This window comes from Oncorhynchus kisutch, linkage group LG26, assembly GCF_002021735.2.
Source record: "Oncorhynchus kisutch isolate 150728-3 linkage group LG26, Okis_V2, whole genome shotgun sequence".
NCBI lineage: Eukaryota > Metazoa > Chordata > Actinopteri > Salmoniformes > Salmonidae > Oncorhynchus > Oncorhynchus kisutch.
In genome coordinates, this window is record NC_034199.2 from 30,102,870 (window position 1) to 30,125,598 (window position 22,729).

The window sequence follows — 22,729 nt, forward strand, 5'->3', positions numbered from 1 at the left end:
GCTGATTCATCATTTATGCTAGGGTTCGTGCAGATATCCAAGAGTTTTGCGTCATTCAGAATGAGACCGAAGGTAAATAAGAATTAATGAATTGACTGTGTGTAACGGTTCTCTTGAGGTGAAGGAGAGGCGGACCAAAATGCAGCGTGGTTTCTATTCATGGTTCTTTAATAAAGAAAACTATACATGAATAGACTAACAAAACAATAAACGTGAGAAAACCTAAACAGTCCTATCTGGTGCAAACACAGAGACAGGAACAATCACCCACAAACACACAGTGAAACCCAGGCTACCTAAGTATGACTCTCAATCAGAGACAACTAATGACACCTGCCTCTGATTGAGAACCATACTAGGCCGAAACATAGAAATACCCAAATCATAGAAAAACAAACATAGACTGCCCACCCCAACTCACACCCTGACCATACTAAATAATGACAAAACAAAGGAAATAAAGGTCAGAACGTGACACTGTGACTGATGTAAAATATATTTATATCTTTAGAGTTTAGTCGGGCAATAGTAACTCGTTAAATAACTTTTCCTGTGGTGCCCCAGATTACTACTTAATGAATTGTTATATGATTAATTTAATTGCGTAATAATTTAATGTGGTATGTAATTATTTTATAAAATAACAGTCAAACTCAATGATAGTGTCACGTCGTTACAGATAGTCAAGACACAACATTAATCATATAGTTTGCACACGAACTGCCGCCCGTTTGGAATAAGACATCATTAATGCATTTATGTGTGTTCTTTTGTTCGCCGTTTATTTCTGTCGCTGATTGTCCGGAAGGGTCTGGACCCATCTCTTCTCCTGTTGTTCAGTCTGGAAGAGAGCCAGCTATGTCGATGTTCCCATTGGTGATGAGCATAGTAGGATTGTCTCACTTAAATTCACTCTTCTCGATATCTAACTTTGGTACGGCTGATTAGCTGTCCTGTGATTGACTGGGGGATGAGCTTCTCGCCTACACCTCGTGTTGATTATTCAAGATTAAGCATTTAAACCACTTTAGACATGGGCTGCAACTCCCCATCTTTCCTGGTCTCTGAGATTCAGCGTGTGCGCTGCAACTCCTCGTCTTTCCTGGTCTACAATGTTCATTTTTAGCCCGTCCTTTTCTACCAGAGTGCTTAAAAGGCTGACACGCTCTTCTGACCTCACTTGGGGTGTGGCTACTTAATGTGAAAGGATATGATTGGAAGTAATCTCTTTGTCTCCTAAAATAGCATTCCTATCTTAACAAAAATATATTCATTATTTTTTTCATATCATATTCACAACTTATTGGATGGAAACTTGACAGATAAAGGGTATATACTTTCCAAGTAACAGTATTTTGTCCATACGTTTTTTTATGACATCACAAAATGAAAACCAATATGACATCAGTTTTCTACAGCTCCCCACTGACCATTCCCCACGTTCTTATGTTAGAATTATTGTTCCGGACCTCCTGAGTGGCACAGTGGTCTACAGAACTGCATCATTGTGTTAGCTGTGTCACTAGAGATTCTGGATTCGATTCCAGGCTCTGTTGCAGCCGGCCGTGACCGGGAGACCGATGGGGCGGCGCACAATTGACCCAGCGTCGTCCGGGTTCGGGGAGGATTTGGCCGGCAGGAATGACCTTGTCCCATCGCGCACTAGTGACTCCTGTGGCGGGCCGGGCGCAGTGCACGCTGACATGGTCGTCAGGTGTACAGTGTTTCCTCCGACACATTGGTTCAGCTGGCTTCCGGGTTAAGTGGGCATTGTGTCAAGAAGCAGCGCGGCTTAGTTTGGTTGTGTAAGAACATTCCTTGGGTTAAATACTGGATGGGGGAAAGAAAGTCTCCTTCTCCTGTAATTTACAACAGGGTGTGAACTGTTGACCATCCAGAAGCTCCCTCCCCCTCTGTGGGAGAGAGGCCTTGTTACTGTCAACCCCCGCCAGTCGGATCTGACCCATTCTGATCCTCACAGGAGAGTGGCTACCACAGCATTCTGCACCGATACACCATCCCATCTGGTTTGCGCTTAGTGGGACTATCATTTGTTTTTCAACAAGACAATGACCCAACACACCTCCAGGCAGTGTAAAGGCTATTTGACCAAGAAGGAGAATGATGGAGTGCTGTATCAGATGGCCTCCACAATCACCCGAGCTCAATCCAATTGAGATGGTTTGGGATGAGTTGGACCGCTGAGTGAAGGAAAAGCAGCAATCAAGTGCACAGCATATGTGGGAACTCCTTCAAGACTGTTGGAAAAGCATTCTAGGTAAAGAGGTATGAGAGAATACCAAGAGTGTGCAATGCTGTCCTCAAGGCAAAGGGTGGCTACTTTGAAGAATCTAAAATATATTTGTTTAACACTTTTTTAGTTTTTTAGTTAGAAAATATAGAAATAAAGAAAAACCCTTGAATGAGTAGGTGTGTCCAAACTTTTGACTGGTACTGTATATATATATATTTATTTATACTCAGGACACTGACATTGCTTGTCCTAATATTTCTATATTTCCTAATTCCATTGTTTTACTTTTTAGATTTGTGTGTAACGTTGTATATTGTTAGATATTACTGCACTGTTGGAGCTAGGAACACATGCATTTCGCTACATCTGCATGCAGTAACATCTGCTAAATATGTGTATGTGATCAATAACATTTGATTTGATTGTAAATAACTCTGTTAAAATGGGCCTTTGATTTGTGTGTTTAACAGCAGGGGGGCATTTGGTAACCACCGTGATTCTCACTTCCTGCAGCGAGGTCCTGATGCTCTGATGGTTGTTTCAGCTCCTGTCTGGGAAACTACTGTTTCCTGAAGCCACGCACTAGCTGCTGGGCAAGGCCCTCCGCAGAGCACAGCATTATGGGAGAGCACAGGGAACTTAGTATGGACATGAGGGGGTGGGCACAAGACTCAATATGAAATCAGTAGGGCGATTTGGAAAGCCATAGACAGTCAATCAACAATTTAGTAATACTTGTAGGAAAGGTTTTCATCATTAGCTCACAATCTGTGGATACTATGGGATTAGAAGGGTTCAACATTCATGTAAAACATCACAGCATGGCTGAAAAATATGTATGTGGACACCTGTTCATCGAACACCTCATTCCAAAATCATGGGTATTAATATGGAGTTGTTCCCTCCTTTGCTGCTATAACAGCCTCCACTCTTCTGGGAAGGCTTTCCACTAGATGTTGGAACATTGCTTTGGGGACTTGCTTCCATTCTGCCAGAAGAGCATTAGTGAGGTCGGGCACTGATGTTGGGCGATTAGGCCTGCCTCACAGTTGGCATTCCAATTCATCCCGAAGATGTTCGATGGGGTTGAGGTCAGGGCTCTGTGCAGGCCAGTAAAGTTCTTCCACACCAATCTCAACAAACCATTTTTGTATGGACCTCGCTTTGTACACAGGGGCATTGTCATGCTGAAACAGTAAAGGGCCTTCCCCAAACTGTTGCCAGAAAGTCAGAAGCACAGAATTGTCGAGAATGTCGTTGTATGCTGGAGCGTTAATATTTCCCTTCACTGGAAGTAAGGGGCCTATCCTGAACCATGAAAAACAGCCCCAGACCATTATTCCTCCTCCACCAAACATTACAGTTGGCACTATGCATTCGGGAAGGTCGAACCCAGATTCGTCTGTCGGACTGCCAGATGGTGAAGCGGGACTCCAGTGAATGTGTTTCCACTGCAGCCAGCTGACGCTTGGCATTATGCATGGAGATCTCAGGCTTGTGTGCGGCTGCTCGGCCATGGAAATCCATTACATGAAGCTCTCGACGAACAGTTCTTGTGTTGAAATTGCTTCCAGAGGCAGTTTGGAACTTGTTGCAACCGAGGACATACGATTTTTACGAGCTATGCGCTTCAGCACTCAGCACTCCCGTTCTATGAGCTTCTGTGGCCTACCACTTTGTAGCTGAGCCGTTGTTACTTCTAGACGTTTCCACTTCACAATAACAACACTCTTCAGTAAGGCCATTCTATTGACATTTTTTTATATGGAGATTGCATGAATGTGTGCTCGATTTTATACACCTGTCAGCAGCTAGTGTGGCTGAAATAGCCGAATCCACTATTTTGAATGGGTGTCCATATACTTTTGTATATACAGTCGTGGCCAAAAGTTTTGAGAATGACACAAATATTAATTTTCACAATGTTTGTTGCTTCAGTGTCTTTAGATATTTTTGTCAGATGTTACTATGGAATACTAAAGTATAATTACAAGCATTTCTGTCACATCCTGACCATAGAAAGCCTGTATTTTCTATGGTGGAGTAGATCAGGGCATGACTAGGGGTTTTAGTCTAGTTTATTATATCTATGTGGGGTTCTAGGTTTAATTTTCTATGTTGGTGTTTGTGTATGATTCCCAATTAGAGGCAGCTGGTAATCATTGTCTCTAATTGGGGAGCATACTTAAATTGCATTTTCCCACCTGTGGGTTATGGGATATTGTTTATGTTACTGTGTTTGCACTTTGGCACCTCTGTTGTCACGGTTTGTCCGTTTATTGTTTTGTTAAGTTTCACTATTATTAAAGCATGTGGAACTCTACATTTGCTGCGCCTTGGTCCATCTCTACAAACGAACGTGACAGAATATCCCATCAACAAAGGACCAAGCAGCGTGTCCAGGAGGAGGAAGTATCCTGGACTTGGGAAGAGATCCTGGATGGGAAGGGATCCTGGACTTGGGAGGAAATCCTGGCAGGACAGGATCGCCTTCCTTGGCGGGAGTCGCCTAGGAGCATGAGAGGACAGCGACGACGTCGGGGAGGAAGGCCACAGACACCCCAATATATTTTTTTTGTGGGCGGCACATGGAGCAGTCGGCGGAGCCGAGCAGTGAACCAGAGCCAGTCTGGGAGAAGAGGGAGAATTTGGAGGAGAGAGAAATGGGAGAGTTGAGTTGGTGGAGGATGCACGGCATTTGCCCTAAGGAACGTGTTGTCAGTTTAGTGCAACCTGAGTAGGCTCCCCGTAATCGTCCTCTGAAGTGTGTTAAAGTTCGGGTACAATTGATGCCGGCTATACGCACCAGGTCTCCAGTGAGTCTTCACAGCCCAGTACGTTCTGTGCCAGCTCCTCGCACTTGCCGTGCGAAGGTTGTCATCTGTCCAGGACACGTTGTGCCAGCTCTACGCTCCAGACCTCCAGTGCGCCTCCACAGCCCAGTACGTCCTATGCCTGCTCCTCAGACTCTCCCTCAAGTGCGTGTTCCCAGTCAGGTACATCCTGTGCCTGCTCCTCGCACTCGCCCTGAAGTGCGTGTTACCAGTCTGGCACCACCTATGCCGGCCCCACGCATCAGGCCTCCAGTGCGCCTCCTCAGTCCAGAGCATCCGGCGACGGTTCCCAGTCCAGAGACGGTCCACGGTCCGGAACCTCCAGCTCCATGGCCGGAGCCTTCCCCTGCGCCGATGCCCAGTCTAAGCTCGGCGTTCAGTCCAGCTCCAAGGCCAGAGTCTTCTTCGGCGTTGGTGCCAAGTCCAGACACGGCGTCCAGTCCCGCTCCAAGGCAGGAGCCTTCCTCGGTATCTAGGTCCAGTCCAGGCACAGTGTTCAGCCTGGGTCCATGGCTGGATCCGCAGGATGAGCGGGTACTTCATCCCGCACCAAAGCCACCCCCGATGCTGGCAGATGAGCGGGTACTTCGCCCCGTACCAGAGCCACCACCGACACTAGACACCCTCCCCTAACCCTCCCTTTTTGTTTCAGGTTTTGCGGTCGGAGTCCGCACCTTTGGGGGCGGGGGGGGGGGGGGGGGGGGGGGGGGGTACTGTCACGTCCTGACCATAGAAAGCCTGTATTTTCTATGGTAGGGTAGGTCAGGGCGTGACTAGGGGTTTTGGATCCGATAAATGGTGCAATCTTACTGGCAGCAATATCAATGCCCGTGAAGCCCTTTTTGTGCAAAGTAATGATGACGGCACGTGTTTCCTTGCAGGTAACCGTGATTGACAGAGGAAGAACAATGATTCCAAGCACCACCCTCCTTTTGAAGCTTCCAGTCTGTTATTCAAACTCAATCAGCATGACAGAGAGATCTCCAGCCTTGTCCTCGTCAACACTCACACCTGTGTTAACGAGAGAATCACTGGCATGATGTTCATTTGCATGGCAGAGGGACTTTGCAATTCATCTGATCACTCTTCATATTTTATTTTTTATTTAACCAGGAAATGATCTTTATTTAACCAGGAAGGGCTCATTTGAGATTAAAATCTATTTTTCAAGAGCGCCCTGGCCAAGATAGGCAGTACCGTCATTACAAAAAAAATTACAGACAGACAACATGAAAAACTACAAGTAATCTAGTAAAAACCATTGAATTCACAAGAGTATAAAACAGCAAATTAAAAACATTGACAGGTCAGGGAATCAGCCTCAAAATCCTTCATCATTGATTTTAAAACACCAATCGTGACAAGTTCTTCCAGTTTAAAAGTATTTTGTAAGGCGTTCCAAGATGATGGTGCAGAGTACATAAAAGCCCTTTTACCAAATTCAGTTCGGACATTTGGAACAGTTAGCAGGATAAAGTCCAGCGAATGAAGAGAGTACCCACCATATTTCTGAACAATAAAAATGCACAAATAAAAAGGTAGTAAACCCAAAATGGCTTTGTAAATAAAAGTATACCAGTGACTGAGCCTACAAGTGACTAGAGAAGGCCAGCCAACCCTGGTATACAAAGTGCAGTGGTGCGTAAGGGTTTTGCAGTTTAAAATAACATTCTGGAGTATATGCAAATTGCCATCATACAAACTAAGGCAGCAAACTTTGTGAAAATTAATATTTGTGTCATTCTCAAAACTTTTGGCCACGACTGTATGTATGTATGTATGTATGTATGTATGTATATATGTATATATAATATATATACTATATATATTTTTTTGGGTGTATGTCACGTGCTGTATATAAAAGTATCATATATGTAAAATGTATGTAGCGTATACGTAACAAAACAGTTATTTTTGTCCTCTGAAGAGGATGGGTTAATAAAATACATAATCATTTTAAAAAGACAAGATGAATAGGAATGGTATTTTAGGCTGTTGTATGATGACTATGAGGAATATTATCATGGTTAATCAGATGTTTGATGGGGTTGTAGCTGTTTGTTTGTTTTTACTTTTAAATTACATGTTAGTGCTCCTGGTTATTTATCTATTGTCTGCCCAATAATATAGTGCATCCCCATCACATAATACAAACATGTGATATGAACCACATTAACTCAGAGAACACTCTTCTCTCACATGGTCCCACGGATACATCCTTCTCTGTCATGGCTTTGTTTCCCACACCCCTAAATGGTTTCCTCTCCACATCCTCTATGACCACATATATAATATGACTGGGTTGGTTGGTTGACTTTACTACACATAAATAACAATAGTTAATAAGAGAGGTTGACAATGACAGAAATACAAAAAAAATCTTGCCTATCTTAATTTCAACTTCAATAACCCCTCTTCCATCCCACTTTATATCCATTGTCAGTGGACACAACAGAGTTTGTCTTTGGGGGGGGGGGTGGATGCAGGTTTTGGCCCCTAATTCCCTGTATGGTTCCCCAGTGCCCCACAGCTCTTCTGACACAGACCCCCTCCAAGGCCTACAGCACCATGTCCACCACTATGAAATTAGCATTCTCCTACACACTATACATGAAGCATAATGTCACACAGAGAGTTATATGCTTCACAAATAATTAATAAGCATATCTTTTTTTAGAGAGGGTGGGAAAGGGTTCTAAGGACCAGTTATAACACACAATATGGAAACACTAGCTGGAGTGGTCTATTACCTTGTCCAGATAACAGCCAGACTTGAAGATGTCTGCAGAGCAGTGTGTAATATCACTTGACCGTTTATCCTAGATAGGCACTGAAAACTTCATAGCACAATGTGTGTGGGTGTTCTCCCTTCTTTTCATAAGCTATTTCACATACAGTACACCAGTCTGTATCTGTAAAGATGTATAAAGTCTGCCATATCAGGACAGCTGAAAAGGTTACCTAATTGTGGATGGGCATCCGAGTTGGATACCCGTCCACATTTATTCCCTCCAGGGCCCCCCAAGCTCTGGCCCATGGGGCCCCCTGAATGGAACATGGAGCCTGCTGGTAAGCAGGTGGTTCAGGTTGGCCAAGAGGGAGACACAGCGTGGCTTATTTGACTGTGCCTCTACACCACCAATTGACTTCTCTGCTGCCAGTGTTGGGGGCTCATTAAGATGAAGGTGATATCGGTCACATGTTGATAGGAGGTCACTACTAAGACCCAGAGGTGTCTCAATAGTAGGGGGCTACACAGACAGCCCTGTATCCCTATGCCACGATAAGGACTACTTCTTGTGGGAGATGAAGTAAGATAGTAAGGGGATATTGGTCATCACCTGGGAAGAGCAGAGGGGTCCTACTGCCTGTTTGAGTCACTCCCTGGTACTTCATTACTCTTATAGTGTCCTTCATCATCATGAGAGGACTGCCATATCTGCTTTTATTCCCTCTGCTTTCTGTCTCAGTGCAGTGTCTGTGTGGTTGGCTTAGATAAGGTGATGTCGGGACAGTGTCCCTCCGTAGAGGAGAGGCAGTGCCACCACGACTGACCAACTGCACACACAGAGAGAGATTTTCTGTGAACGCAGTTACAGTATATCTCAACTTCCTTCAAAACAACTTCTCTTGTACTTGCTGAATGAAAACTGAAAAAAAAAATACGCAACATTCAACAATTTCATGTAAAGTTGATATAGAGAAATCAGTCGATTGAAATGAATTAATTAGGCACTAATCTATGGATTTTACTGGGAATACATATATGCATTTGTTGGTCACTGACCTTAAAAAAAGTAAGGGTGTGGATCAGAAAATCAGTCAGTGTCTGGTGTGATCACCATTTGCCTCATGCAGCACGACACATCTCCTTCACATAGAGTTGATCAGGCTGTTGATTGTGGCCTGTGGAATGTAGTCCCACTGCTCTTCAATGGCTGTGCGAAGTTGCTGGATTTTGACGGGAACTGGAACACGGGGTCGTACTTGTCAATTCAGAGCAACCCAAACATGCTCAATAGGTGACATACTGTATCTGGTGAGTATGCAGAACTGGGACATTTTCAACTACCAGGAATTGTGTACAGATCCTTGCGACATGGGGCCATGGGTTATCATGCTGAAACATGAGGTGATGGCGGTTGGATGAATGGCACGACAATGGGCCTAAGGATCTCTGTGCTTTGAAATTGCCACTGTTAAAATGCCATTGTGTTCATTGCCTGCCCATACCATAACCCCACCGCCACCATGGGGCACTCTGTTCACATCAGCAAACCGCTCGCCCACACAATGCAGTACACGCTGTCTGCCATCTGCCCGGTACAGTTGAAACTGGGATTCATCCATGAAGCTCACATTTCTCCAGTGTCCCAGTGGCCATCGAAGGTGAGCATTTGCCCAATTAAGTTGACGACAAGCACGCAGATGAGCTTTCCTGAGATGATTTCTGACAATTTGTGCAGAAATTCTTCGGTTGTGCAAACCCAAAGTTTCATCAGCTATCCGGGTGGCTGGTCTCAGATGTTCCCGCAGGGGAAGAAGTCAGATGGGGAGGTCCTGGGCTTGCGTGGTTACATGTGGTCTGCTGTTGTGAGGCCGTTGGACGTACTGCCAAATTCTCTAAAATGACGTTGGAGGTGGCTTATGGTAGATAAATTCATTTTTGATTCTCTGGCATCAGCTCTGGTGGACATTCCTGCAGTCAGCATGCCAATTGCACACTCCCTCAAATCTTGAGACATCTGTGGTATTGTGTTGTGTGAAAAAAACTGCACATTTTACAGTGGTCATGGATACCTTTAAAAAAAGTAGGGGCGTGGGTCAGAAAATAAGTCAGTGTCTGGTGTGACACCTCATGCAGCGCGATACATCTTCTTTGCATAAAGTTGATCAGGCTGTTGATTGTGGCATGTGGAATGTTGTCCCACTTCTCCTCTTCAATGGCTGTGCAAAATCACTGGATATTGGCGGAAACTGGAACTTGGTGTCATACTTGCCGATCCAGAGCATCCCAAACGCTCAATAGGTGACGTGTCTGGTGAGTATGCAGAACTGGGACATTTTCAACTTCCAGGAAAAGTTGAAACTGTACATTTTAGAGTGGCACTTTATTGTCCCCAGCACAAGATGCAACTGTGAAATGATCATGCTGTTTAATCAGCTTCTTGATATGCCACACCTGTAAGGTGGAGGGATGATCTTGGCAAAGGATAAATGCTCAGGGTGTAAACTAATTTGTGCACAAAATTTGAGATGAATAAGCTTTTTGTGTGCATGAAATGTACAGTACACAAATTTGCATGGTGGCATTGTTTGCATTAGTATGTACAGACGATATATCCTCATCTCCAACATTACAAGTTAATTTGACAGATGAGCAAGCGTCCCTAGCAGTTTCAGTCAGGCATCACCAGTTGCAGTAGTAAGCTACTTCTTATGACACCTTCCCATAAAGGTAGATACAATAGAAAGTTATAGAATATATTCGTATTACAACCATAGGTATCTCTATTGTGAAGGGAATGTTTTCACATGAACAGCAACCTTTTTGATATCATGTGAGGCCATATTAGAGTTGGACAGTCAAGTGCGTGTGAGAGCTCACTGTTTGAAGGAGGACATTGACTTTGTAGAGCTCCTCAAACATAAACAGAATTTGTCTCCTGGGGCCTGTTGCACAAAACTAGGATAAGGGATTAAGCCAGGATCTCTTGGTGATCCTGGCTCAATTGATCCGTAATCCGGTTGCACTAAAGATGGATAGGGGGCAGGAGGATATGTTATGGTATAAATTACCATGGAGATTTATTCTGTGGAGCTAGCCTGCTCCAGACCAGGCTAAATTCCAGGATCTATTTAATCTCATCCCTAATGTCAGTCAGCAGTCACCACAAATGGAAACCAATAGTTATTTCACTGCTCACTATACATTGTTATCACATATAACTAGACCCATTGTTATTATTTAAACGTTTGTGATCATTAATTTCAATGATTTTGGATAAAAAAATGATTTTTAGATGATGTTGCTATCATTAGATAATTTACAGTTTCCCATAGACTATAAGGCTATATATAAAATGATAGAATATTAGGGCCACAGAGGGGAAAAAAACACAAGTCATAATATTGTAACCAGTTGTTTTAAAGGAGGACAGTTGTTAAAATGACAGATGTGGGGCATTTCGTGAAATTGTACTTCAGTATGGTTTCATAAACAAAGACATGCTGATGTGCCAGAATATTAAGTATCACATTGTCATAAGTATCAAAACTGTAAAAACAATATGTAGCTTTTCTGCAGAAAGAACCAGCCTCATAAATTTATGACTTTATCCTTTTTCTTCAGTGTGGCCCTAGTACTCTGTCATATAAACAAATACACATGCCATATGAATAAAACACAATGTGTAACATTATGTTCCTTTATTGAATAAGGACAAAACAAAGCAGGTAAACCATCAGCTCCTTTCGAAACTGAAGTCACAGTGACTCTACAAGATGGAAAGCACAGAATCCAAGCATATTATACAAAATGATACATACACATTCAAAGGTCTGTATATAACACACCCTGCATGTCTGCACACTAAAATAAATGCAGGACAAATCCATACACATCAACTGAACAGACAAATGAATGGATGCAGTAGCCTCCCTGCAGCCTTGTATTACACACAGTATACCGCACAAACATCATAAGAGGCCAAATTCGTCAAAAAACGAACCCAAAAAAAACCAAATTCCTCTGCCACCGCAGGACATATTTAACCAAAATTGAAAGCACACATACTAACTAAAATAATTCAACACATATTGGTCCCTCAGCAGCCGACCACTGTCGTCATCAGGGAAGATTGCCGGATTGTCCCAGTCCATGGCTGGTGGCACTCTGGGGGCCCTCTCCTTCCTCAGGCAGGCCACATTGTGGAGGACAGCACAAGCCACAGTAATATCACATGCCCTAACAGGGCTGACCCTTAATTTGTGAAGGCAGTGAAAGCGTGCCTTCAGGAGGCCAAAGGTCATTTCAACTCTGGCCCTGGTCCTGGCATGGGCATGGTTGTAGGCCTGCTGTGCTTCCTGGGGGTCTGTGAAAGGTGTCAGGAGAAAAGGCTGGCAGCAACACACCAGAGAATTCACCTGTCAACACAAAATCTCATCATTACTACCTCATAAACACAGTGATATTCTTGACACAGCCATGATGGTTATAAATAGGGGTTGTGTGGCTTACCTTGTGATAGGCACTGATAGATTTCAGAGGCCCGAAAGATTCTGGAGTCATGGACTGAGCCAGGCCATTTTGCCACAACATTGCTGATCACACAGTCAGCATTGCAGACCATCTGAAATCATAAGATGAGGAATATTACACCAATCAATGCACATCACTGGCAATGCAGAGTGTTCGTCAATGGACAATATCAAAAAGTTATGTTCACCTGAACATTAATGCTGTGAAAGGATTTCCTATTCACAAAATCGGCCTCATGGGCACCTGAGGGGGCTTTTATCCTTATGTGTGTGCAGTCCACTGCACCAATGACATTGGGGAAACCTGTCACACAAAGTAATGAGTATCCTACTATGTGTTAACAGTTGTCCTGTAATTTGTAGATCCTCTTACCTGCAATCCTATAGAACTCCTCTTTGATGTCACAGAGTCTTCTGTGGCCAGGGAAGGAGATGAAGACATCTGCTAATGCTTTGATAGCCAGACACACACTCCTTATTGTGCGGCAAATTGTGGCCTTGTTCAGCTGTTCTGCATCCCCCACTGAGTACAGGAAGGCTCCACTAGCAAAAAAGCGCAAGGCCACACAAACCATTTGCTCCACACTCAGTGCATGGCTCCGTGCAGTGCGGTGCTTAATCCTGGGACCCAGTAGTCTGCATAGATACCTGATGCCATCTGCAGAAAACCTGTATCTTTCATATAGATGGTCATCAGGGAAGGCCAGTGGGTCCAACCAGTCCCTGAAGACCCTTTCTCGCCTGAAGGCTCTCCTCAGCACAAGTGCTTCTTCATCCACCACATCTCGCACGAATGGGCATGCCATTGTCAGAGCAGAAAGGAACACACAATTTTGGGCCTTCATATAGGCTAGTGGCCACACCTGGTGCTGGGGGGGTGGGCAAAAGAGGGCGATGCCTTATAACGATGACTTGGTTGTACTGATTGCTGGGAAAATAAAAAAAACCTTAGAAAGATGCCACCGTCCTGTGTGCTCACAATAAGAGCTCATATGTCATGGCTCACTTGACTTTACGAGAATATACCTAATTTTTATTTTGAGCTGTGTCATCTTCTTGGAGCTGGGGGAGGAAAGAAAAATAATGATTAATACATTTGTGTTACAGTTAGCATACAGTGTACATTGAAGGCATATCTCACCTCCCTCTCAAGTTTTTTTATTTCAAGGTCCAATTTCCTAATTGTCCTCTTTTTTATTTTGAACTCCAGTGCAAGATTTTCCATCTTTTTCTTCTTGTACTGAATGTCTATGTCTGCCAGTTCTATTTGGCGCCGGAGGTGGTTGCCATACAACTTTCTGATAGCTTGTGAGCTCTGTGAACACAATACAATTAGCGCAGCTGGAATTTGGCAGGATGTGGTGTCCTTTTATTAATACGCACTATGTTGCCAGGCTAGTTTTCCCACTGTATAGCATCTGGGTCCTGTAAAAGAAATTAGATTTTTTGATTTTGATGAGGACTCCTCACCATTGTAGAGTAAATAGTACTTTCACAGTCTTAACATGATACCTCATGCCTTCTGGAATCCAGAGAGATGGTCTCCTCCTCATCATCGTCTCCATCATGTGCTGTTGCTGCTGCACTGGGGCCTTCACCCTATCACATTTAATCGGATTCATATTGAAGCTAGTAGACAAGACATGCCAGGCCTACAGTATGCCTTTGATGGAGTACTCACTGGATCAGCATCGTCTGGTGCTTGTGCTGGTGGCTCTAACAGGAACACAGTGCTGCCAGACACTGCAAGGCAATAGGTAAACCAAAGTCAGACAGTCCAAATTGATTCAATATGAATGTGGTTGTATCCCATGTAGAGATGGAAGGACATACCTTGAATGAAGCGGGTGGCATCTTGGGAGGAACCTATGCTCGTCTCTTTCCCCCCAGGGATCCCCTCTAAGACGGGCCTGCCTTTATTTAGCTCCAAGGCCATGTCCTCTGCTGGGGTAAGGTCCGCCTTTGGTGACCCACCACCCGTGCCTTGTCTGTGGGTATTCTTTTTCACTGCTAAAACAGTACAGACAATGTGTGAGCAGGCACCTTCTGGGTACAATATATGCTTGTGCTTTGTTAAATATTAGTCAGGGACCATACCATTCTGCAGAATGTTCTTGTATTTGATTTTGACCTGCTGCCATGTCCGTTTTGGCCCGTTCATGTTTAATCTATACACACACACACACACACACACACACACACACACACACAATGGAGTCACACTGCAAAAAATTACTTGGTATTTTTGTCTTGTTTTCAGTAAAAATATCAAAAAATGTATCATAGCTTTATACAGTGTGATGGAGTTACTTTACACAATTTCACTCATATCTGCAGTGCATTTCAATAAAAAATTTAACCGTTTCATAATTACAGTACAACTGCATTTTTGGAGATGTGAATTAAATATTTGAATTGTAATTGTGATGTTTCAGCGGAGCGGTGAGTGTGTAATTGTGCACTACTTACGCATTCAGGCGGTCTGCAATACTTTGCCACGCTTTTTCTCTTTGCTTTATCACTGTGGCGGTGTTGCCTTTCTTCTTAATTATATATTTTACCTCCTCGTATGCCTCCATGAGGATTTGTGCTTCCGACGGGGAAAAGTACGCGGCTCTAGTTGCCATGGTAAATCAGTTAATCTGTGATCTGTGGCGGGGTCTATTTGAGTGAGCCGTGAGCGCGAACCTATCCAGGATTGGTTTCACCTGGCTTAATGAATCCGTGTCTGCTCATCCTGGCTTGGTCTTTGTGCAACCAATTAAGCCTGGACGCACATGTTTTGGCTTCATTGAGCTCAGCTGAGTCATTTATCCCGGATGTCTTAATTCTACTTTTGTGCAACAGGCCCCTGGATCCATAAACAAACAATATTATCATATTAGAATATTGCAAATAAACAATATCAATGGGCATGTCAAGCCTATACAGTATCTACAGTGTCTTCGGAAAGTACATTTTGTTACATTAAAGCCTTATTCTAAAATGGATTGAATTGTGTATTTTCCTCATCAATCTATACACAATACCCCATAATGAGAAAGCAAATATTTTTTGTTGTTGATATTATTGCTAATATATAATAAAAAATAAAAAAAATATCACATTTACAAAAGTATTCAGACCCTTTACTCAGTTCTTTCTTGAAGCACCTTTAGCAGCGATTACAGCATTGAGTCTTCTTGGGTATGACGCTACAAGCTTGGCACATCTGTATTTGTAGAGTTTCTCCCATTCTTCTCTGCTGATCCTCTCAAGCTCTGTCAGGTTGGACAGGGAGCGTCGCTGCATATCTATTTTCAGGTCTCTCCAGAGATGGGTTCAAGGCTCTGGCTGGGCCACTCAATGACATTCAGAGACTTGTCTCGAAGCCACTAATGCGTTGTCTTGGCTGTGTGCTTAGGGTCGTTGTTCTGTTGGAAGGTGAACCTTCGCCCCAGTCTGAGGTCCTGAGCACTCTGGAGCAGGTTTTAAATCAAGGATCTCTCTGTACTTTGCTCCATTCATCTTTGCCTTGATTCTGACTAGTCTCCCAGTCCCTGCTACTGAAAAACATCCCCACAGCATGATGCTGCCACCACCATGTTTCACCGTAGGGATGGTGCCAGGTTTCCACCAGACGTGACGCTTGGCATTCAGACCAAGATTTAAATCTTGGTTTCATCAGACCAGATAATCTTGTTTCTCATGGTCTGAGAGTTGAGGTGTCTTTTGGCAAACTCCAAGCGTGCTGTCATGTGCCTTTTACTGAGGAGTGGCTTCCTTCTGGTCACTCTACTATAAAGGCCTGATTGGTGGAGTGCTACAGTGATGGTTGTCCTTCTGGAAGGTTCTCCCATCTCCACAGAGAAACTCCAGAGCTCTGTCAGAGTGACCATCGGGTTCTTGGTCACCTCCCTGACCAAGGCCCTTCTCCCCCGATTGCTCAGTTTGGCTGAGCGGCCAGCTCTAGGAAGAGTCTTGGTGGTACCAAACTTCTTTAATTTAAGGATGATGGAGGCCACTGTGTTCTTGCTGCAGACATTTTTTTGGTACCCTTCCCCAGATCTGTGCCTCGACACAATCCTGTCTCGGAGGTCTATGGACAATTCTTTCAACCTCCTAGCTTAGTTTTTGCTCTGACATGCACTGTCAAATGTGGGACCTTATATAGACAGGTGTGTGCCTTTCCAAATCCTGTCCAATCAATTGAATTTACCACAGGTGGACTCCAATGAAGTTGTAGAAACATCTCAAGGATAATCAATGGAAACAGGGTGCAACTGAGCTCAATTTCAAGTCTCATAGCAAAGGGTCTGAATCCTTATGTAAATAAGGTATTTCTGTTTTTGTTTTTTTATACATTTGCAAAAATGTCAAAAAAACTGTTTTCACTTTATTATTATTATGGGGTATTGAGGTTTACATATATATTTTTTTTAATAAGGCTGTAACGAAACAAAATGTGGAAAAAGTCAAGGGGTCTGAATACTTTCCGAAGGCACTGTATACGATAAGGCACCACAGATGTCTCATACTAAAAAAGTAGCATTTTATTTTTCTTGTACTCATGTTCTGCTAATAGTAAAATATGAAGTGAGGGGATGAAAGTGACAAAAAAGTGAGATGAAGATATGGACTGACTTTTCAGGCGCTGAAAATAAATAGTAATACTGTCATGAATATTGGAAATAGCAGAATTATAGGCTATTTGTTGTGCTGGGTTCATCTGAAATAGAATCCAAGAGGTTTTTACCTGCTCCAGATGGCACCAGAGATGATACATGTATCATAGTCTGACACTCCACCTCACTCACTCTTTTCTTTCTGTTTCTGTATGTATCTGAAGGCATCTCTCATTCTCTACCTCTCGCCTCGCTGTCTCTCTTTCACTCTCTCTCTCTCTCTATGTGTGTGTACAGCCTCCATAGTGCGATCAGTGATCAGCAAACAGCATATCTGCTGATGCAAGGTTATTCAAGCGGTCGACTCAGCACTCTCATTGGCAGTGAGCCCCCCCCCCTCCCTCTCTCTCTCAATGGGCTTTATTGGCATGGGAAACATATGTTTACATTGCCAAAGCCAAGTGGAATAGGTAATAAACAAAAGTTAACAAACCATTCAAAATTAACAGTAAACATTACTCTCTCTCTCTCTCTCTCTCTCTCTCTCTCTAGCAACAGGCTAGACTACTCATTTGTAGACCCATTGAACTCTAGGAATTATCATTCAAGATATGATATGAAAAGTATGATATAAATGTTTTTCTGTAATTGAGTTAGAAGTTGTTATTGCCGGCTTATTAATCATTCAAAATCCATAGCCCCTGTGACTGCATTCCCAATATCTGTTTTGTGTCACTCAGTTTATATGAACTACATATATTACAGATGTAGCCTACGGTACAGACATTCGTGTCATACAAGTAGCTCTAGGTCTTGAAGGGAAACTATGTCAGTTTTATGTAGGTCTATAGTCAGCAGGGGTCGCAAAATCCTAATCTACCAGTATGCCGTTGGCCTGGCTACAGTTCATTGTAGTACAGTGAATTGCGCAGCCGCATGGGAGCGGAGGCAGTCAAAGAGGAAATTCGCGCACCGTTGAAGTCTCTCCCGTAGTTTGTGCCTGGATACAATCGTCGTAGCGCATTTAATTTGCAATAAAGGTGAGGCGAATATGGCGACGTTGGGACCAGACCCTCGTCCACATTCCCAGCTCGCGTCTACCTCTATACAAAGTAACATTAGCGGCAATAACGTGCCAACTAACCGTGGCTTGGAAAGAGCGTTGGAAGAAGGAGCGAACTCCGGGTTTTTTAACCTCAGCGCCAGGAAACTCAAAGAATTCCCTGGGACAGCATCTAACTTTGATTTATCAGATACAGTGGAAGCAGGTAAGAATAGAAAACACTGTATAATTTTTCGAAATCTCTTCCGCTCCTGCGCCCAGGGTTCCCGACAAAGTGCATGGATTTGGGAAATTAGGTATTGAGAGGAATGGTGTTGTATTCTGTATAAGCGAAGATAACTTGCTGTGTGAAGTTTGTTCGAATTTACATTATGTTTCCATTCCACAAAAATGAACATGATTGAGAATTTTATAGACAGACAATGGACATGCTGTGCCTGGCGCACGACTGAGCTTTCCCCTCTAGATGCGAAGAATAAGCTTTGGGCCAGATGTTCAGTATTGTGCGTAGAGGCAACTACATAATGGGGCATTATAGATAGCTTGGGCATACCGTTCCAACTATAGGCTACCTCTGACTGTATGTTAATTACAAACAATAACTGAACATCACGCTGTGTAATTGTGTCCAAAAGATGACGTGGAAAATCCCCATATTATTTCCCAGAACCATACAATCTTGTTTTCGGTTTCACACTGACTGCAGCCTATGCAGGACCTAGGGCGAAATTATGGTGTAGATATTGGGGAGGATGAACAGTAGATGGATGTCCGGGGAGCTTTATTTTTCTGTAAACTTTTTTATATTGGAGGGGTATTTAGAAAACACAGGATAAGGTATAAGTGCAATGTCACAAAAAATATTTATGTTACGAATTTTCTTTCTTATTTTTTGGGAAATAACTAATGTCCTGCTTTTTAACACATTTTGCCATGGGGCAGATAGAACATTTGCAGTTTTATAATGCTATTCTTAACATTTTATCATGAGTCTGAAAGAACATTTAGCAGTTTTAAAGCGAATTTCCTGCAACTCTACACAGTTTGTCATGGGGCAGAGAGAAAAATGTGCTGTTTTATAGCTCATCTCATACTATATTTCATATTTTTCAATGAGGATGCGAGAACATTTAGCTGTGTTAAGGCCCATTTCCTGCTCCTTTACACATTTTGCCATGAGGTTGAGAGAACATTTTGTTGTATTAAAGTAACTTTCCAGGGAAAATCTCACATTTTAAAGTTCTGTTAACTCATACCCAAGTAATGTTGTTGAATCATCCTATACTCGTATTTGTGGCCAAAGCATAAATTGGAGAAAACGCTTTAAAACCCCACCTCAAACTTGTATCTTAAACAGGCTGTTTAAAAAATGCTTGCTATTTCCTCAAAGAGGGAGCTGGCCAATCAGGGGTCTACTCGCATTAATATTTTTAATGACCTGTATACACCCACACCATTCTAATGTTGGGGTATGCCCACAAGAAAAGCTGCCTCTAAATATACTTAATGACCCTTTTTTGGAAATAAAACTATTTCACTCATATTATAATTAATTATAGTTCATATTCCATAGAAATCTGGAAAAACTGGATAGTCACTTTAAAGGTTGACTTCGTGTAAAGCCACAAAAATGACTATTTAAACTGTATAACTGATCAATGCACCTTCATACCAGGTTATTTAATGTGTTTATTTTTACAACCAAATCTATATTAAAAAAAATGTAAATGGCATGCTATATGCCTAGTTAAATAAAGGTAAAAAAACTAAACAACAACAACATAAAAAGCAAGTTATTGAAGGGTCGAGACAACTTTATTATGATTTCACGTTTCAGAGAAACTTACACCAAGCAGCAAATCACTTCGTCATCCTCGTTGTGTACAGTAGTATGGGGACCCCGAAAACAAACATGAACAAAGGCTCCAAAAACACCCAAATACATCCTTTTAGAAACAGCACAGCTCTCAGTATAGTGATGTACATGTTTAGATGTTGTACACATGAAATTGTGTAATTCTGAACTTCTGCGGCGTTATATTCAATTTTGTTGCGACTCGAGCGATACCTCCGTCTATTTTACAGATAACTGCCAAAATAAAGGAAACGCATGAGTAAATGAGGGATACAAAGTAGAGGTTGACACGGGAACAGTGCTCCCACTGCCTTCATTCCCCAAATCTCGTAATGTGGTTATCAGCTGTGTACAGGTAACTGTCTCCTTAACGCTGAGCAGCAGCCACAGAGCAGTTGCTATGGCTACTCACACGCGAATGGCTGTATCGCGTTAGTGGAAACCAAGACTGATCTCAACGTCAATCTTTGACTAGCAGAAGTTACTTTTCATAGCAGGTTAGGCGAATTGACGTGGAAGGTTAGGATAATTAGGTAAAGGTTAGGAATAGATTTGCTAAAATTGTCCCTAATGCGGCTACAACAAGGCTTGCCCTGAGAACAGTCTTCGTTTCCACTAATGTGATGCTGTTGCAGAGCGGGGACAGACAGACATGCAGCTAGGATGGAGTTAATTCAGGGACAGAGTTATTTTTATTGGGATGGGACAGGAAAGTTCCGGGGTTACAGAACGGTTGCGGGATCAGGACAGTACGGGTAAAATGATTGACAGGAATGAATAGTCACTCCTGTGTCGACCTTTAATACAAAGTATATTGAAAGCATGGGGTGCTTCCACACTTCTAGAATCTATGCCAACACGCATTGAAGCTGTTCTGATGGCTCGTGGTGGCTAAACTCCCTATTAAAGACATTATAGTGTGTTGGTGTTTACTTTATTTTGGCAATTACCTGTAGCAGCAGGCTGCACAGTAAATAGAACCGCTCGAGAATGCTCGAGTCGCGTAAAAGGGAATATAGCATAAAGAATAAGAACTGTTTTTGGACATTCTTGTTCATGTTTTTTCAGTTTCTCTAAAACATGTGAAATCACAAAAAAGTTGTTTGGACCCTTCTACAACATGGCCATTTACATCAAAATAGAGATTTGGTTGTAACATTTCTCCTTTAAAGCTAATTTCCTGCAATTCTACACATTCTGCCATTGCCAATGACGTGTTCATATGCTATCTGGGGGGGCGACCTCCAGTGGGCCCCCAACTCCCCCCAGAAATTATTGGGCGGATGTGTCCCCCCATCCCCCGTGACAATTTCACCTATGTCCTGGACAGTAAAGTTTGCATTGTGTCAACCAACAGTCACACTATGAACTTCATTATTTTGTACTCTAGATTGGTTGGGCCATGCATGACTGAGCACTACAGCAATTCACCATAGACCTGTGAGCCATGTCAGTAGGCTATAGCCTAATAAGGTGTGTCAATGAGTTTGACAGTAATTCCCTGTCTTTGTGTGACTACCCTGTCTGCATGTTTTTAGGACTGCACACATAATTAGACAGTAACTGCTTTATGTGATGCACATCACTGTAGAATAGAGAAACTGGATTGTAAAATAAATCGTTGCATTAGGCCTAAAGAGTGCCTGGGTTTGCAAGCAGTAGGTGGGGACTTCCAGTCCATTGGACACATTCTGAATTTATGATACTAAATTACAGTTGGCAACATTCCATCATCCTTGTCCCCACAGACACACACCAGAGGCAACAAACAGGCCTTTAGCTACTCTTCTGTCGTCAGTCAATCAGTCAGAAGGAGTGTTTCTTTATATGCACCGCACCACTATAACCAAGTCTGAGGAAGGGATAAGGCTACCTATAGGTGACAGGCTACACTGATGACTGATCGAGGAAGTATCAAATCCAAAGTGTGCTTTGTTATTTTGCATGGGAAATCCCTTGATTGCGGTTGCACCTTTAACTGTGATGACATCATGAATCGTCTGTAATATTGTACCTAGAGAACGAGTCACTACAGGATAGCACTGTCAGGTATCAAAAGTATACACACTCACACAGTTGTTCTTACTAAACTTAGGAAACTGCGCCTGGGACTTTTCCTATCTGCCTAAAACCAAAAGATTACGTCTACACGGTTCCTACATGTTAGTACCTGTGTACAGACTGATGCTGGTATGCAATACCACATTATGTGGCCTGAATCTGATGTAGGTGCCCTTTTAACCCGCTGCCCTCATTTCCCTGGCATTGAGTTCCACTCTGACTGAGATTGATCTGTGGCCCTGGTCGACTGCCACAGCAGGGGGGCCAGAGGACTGCTAGCTATAACTAGAGGTGACAATTGCTCTACTACTGTCTGACTGGGTTCACACACTGATAACATTACTCACAGTTAACAAACACACACCAGGGCTGTGAATTGCCAGGGACCTCACAATACGATATTATCATCATGCTTAGGTACCGACACAATATGCATTGCGATTCTTACGATTCTATGTGTATTGCGATTCAATGTTCCAAACATATTGCTCACCATGTTTACTCATGGCTTTGATCAGTCATGTAAATAAAAGTGCTGTAAACAAATTGGCTCCCTATTTAAAAAGAAGATGGGAGAACAAGCTACACGTATGAAGGAAAAATACTGGAGTTTTGTTGCAGGTATAGCCAACTAGTGCAAAAATACGTCAAAACGATACTATACATTGTCATAAATAATATCCTGATATGTAACTGTGAAGGTTTTTCCCTTACACACACAGCTATTGACCCTACTGCTCTGTCCACTCACTGCAAACTTCACTCACAGTTAACACACACAGACAAGCACTGGGCCAC

At 42.9% G+C, this 22,729-nt stretch overlaps 1 protein-coding gene across 7 annotated transcripts in view; it reads left to right on the plus strand.

The window, feature by feature from the left end:
* The first annotated feature begins 17,894 nt into the window (after positions 1 to 17,894).
* The window catches only part of LOC109870973 (leucine-rich repeat and calponin homology domain-containing protein 1), a 96,271-nt gene continuing 91,436 nt past the window's right edge, over positions 17,895 to 22,729 (plus strand). For all 7 annotated transcript variants that reach the window (XM_020461700.2, XM_031805600.1, XM_031805601.1 and 4 more), the window contains exon 1: positions 17,895 to 18,220. In XM_020461700.2, the coding sequence (XP_020317289.1) occupies positions 18,004 to 18,220 (217 nt within the window). In that variant the 5' untranslated portion in view covers positions 17,895 to 18,003. The remainder of the gene's footprint in view (positions 18,221 to 22,729) is intronic.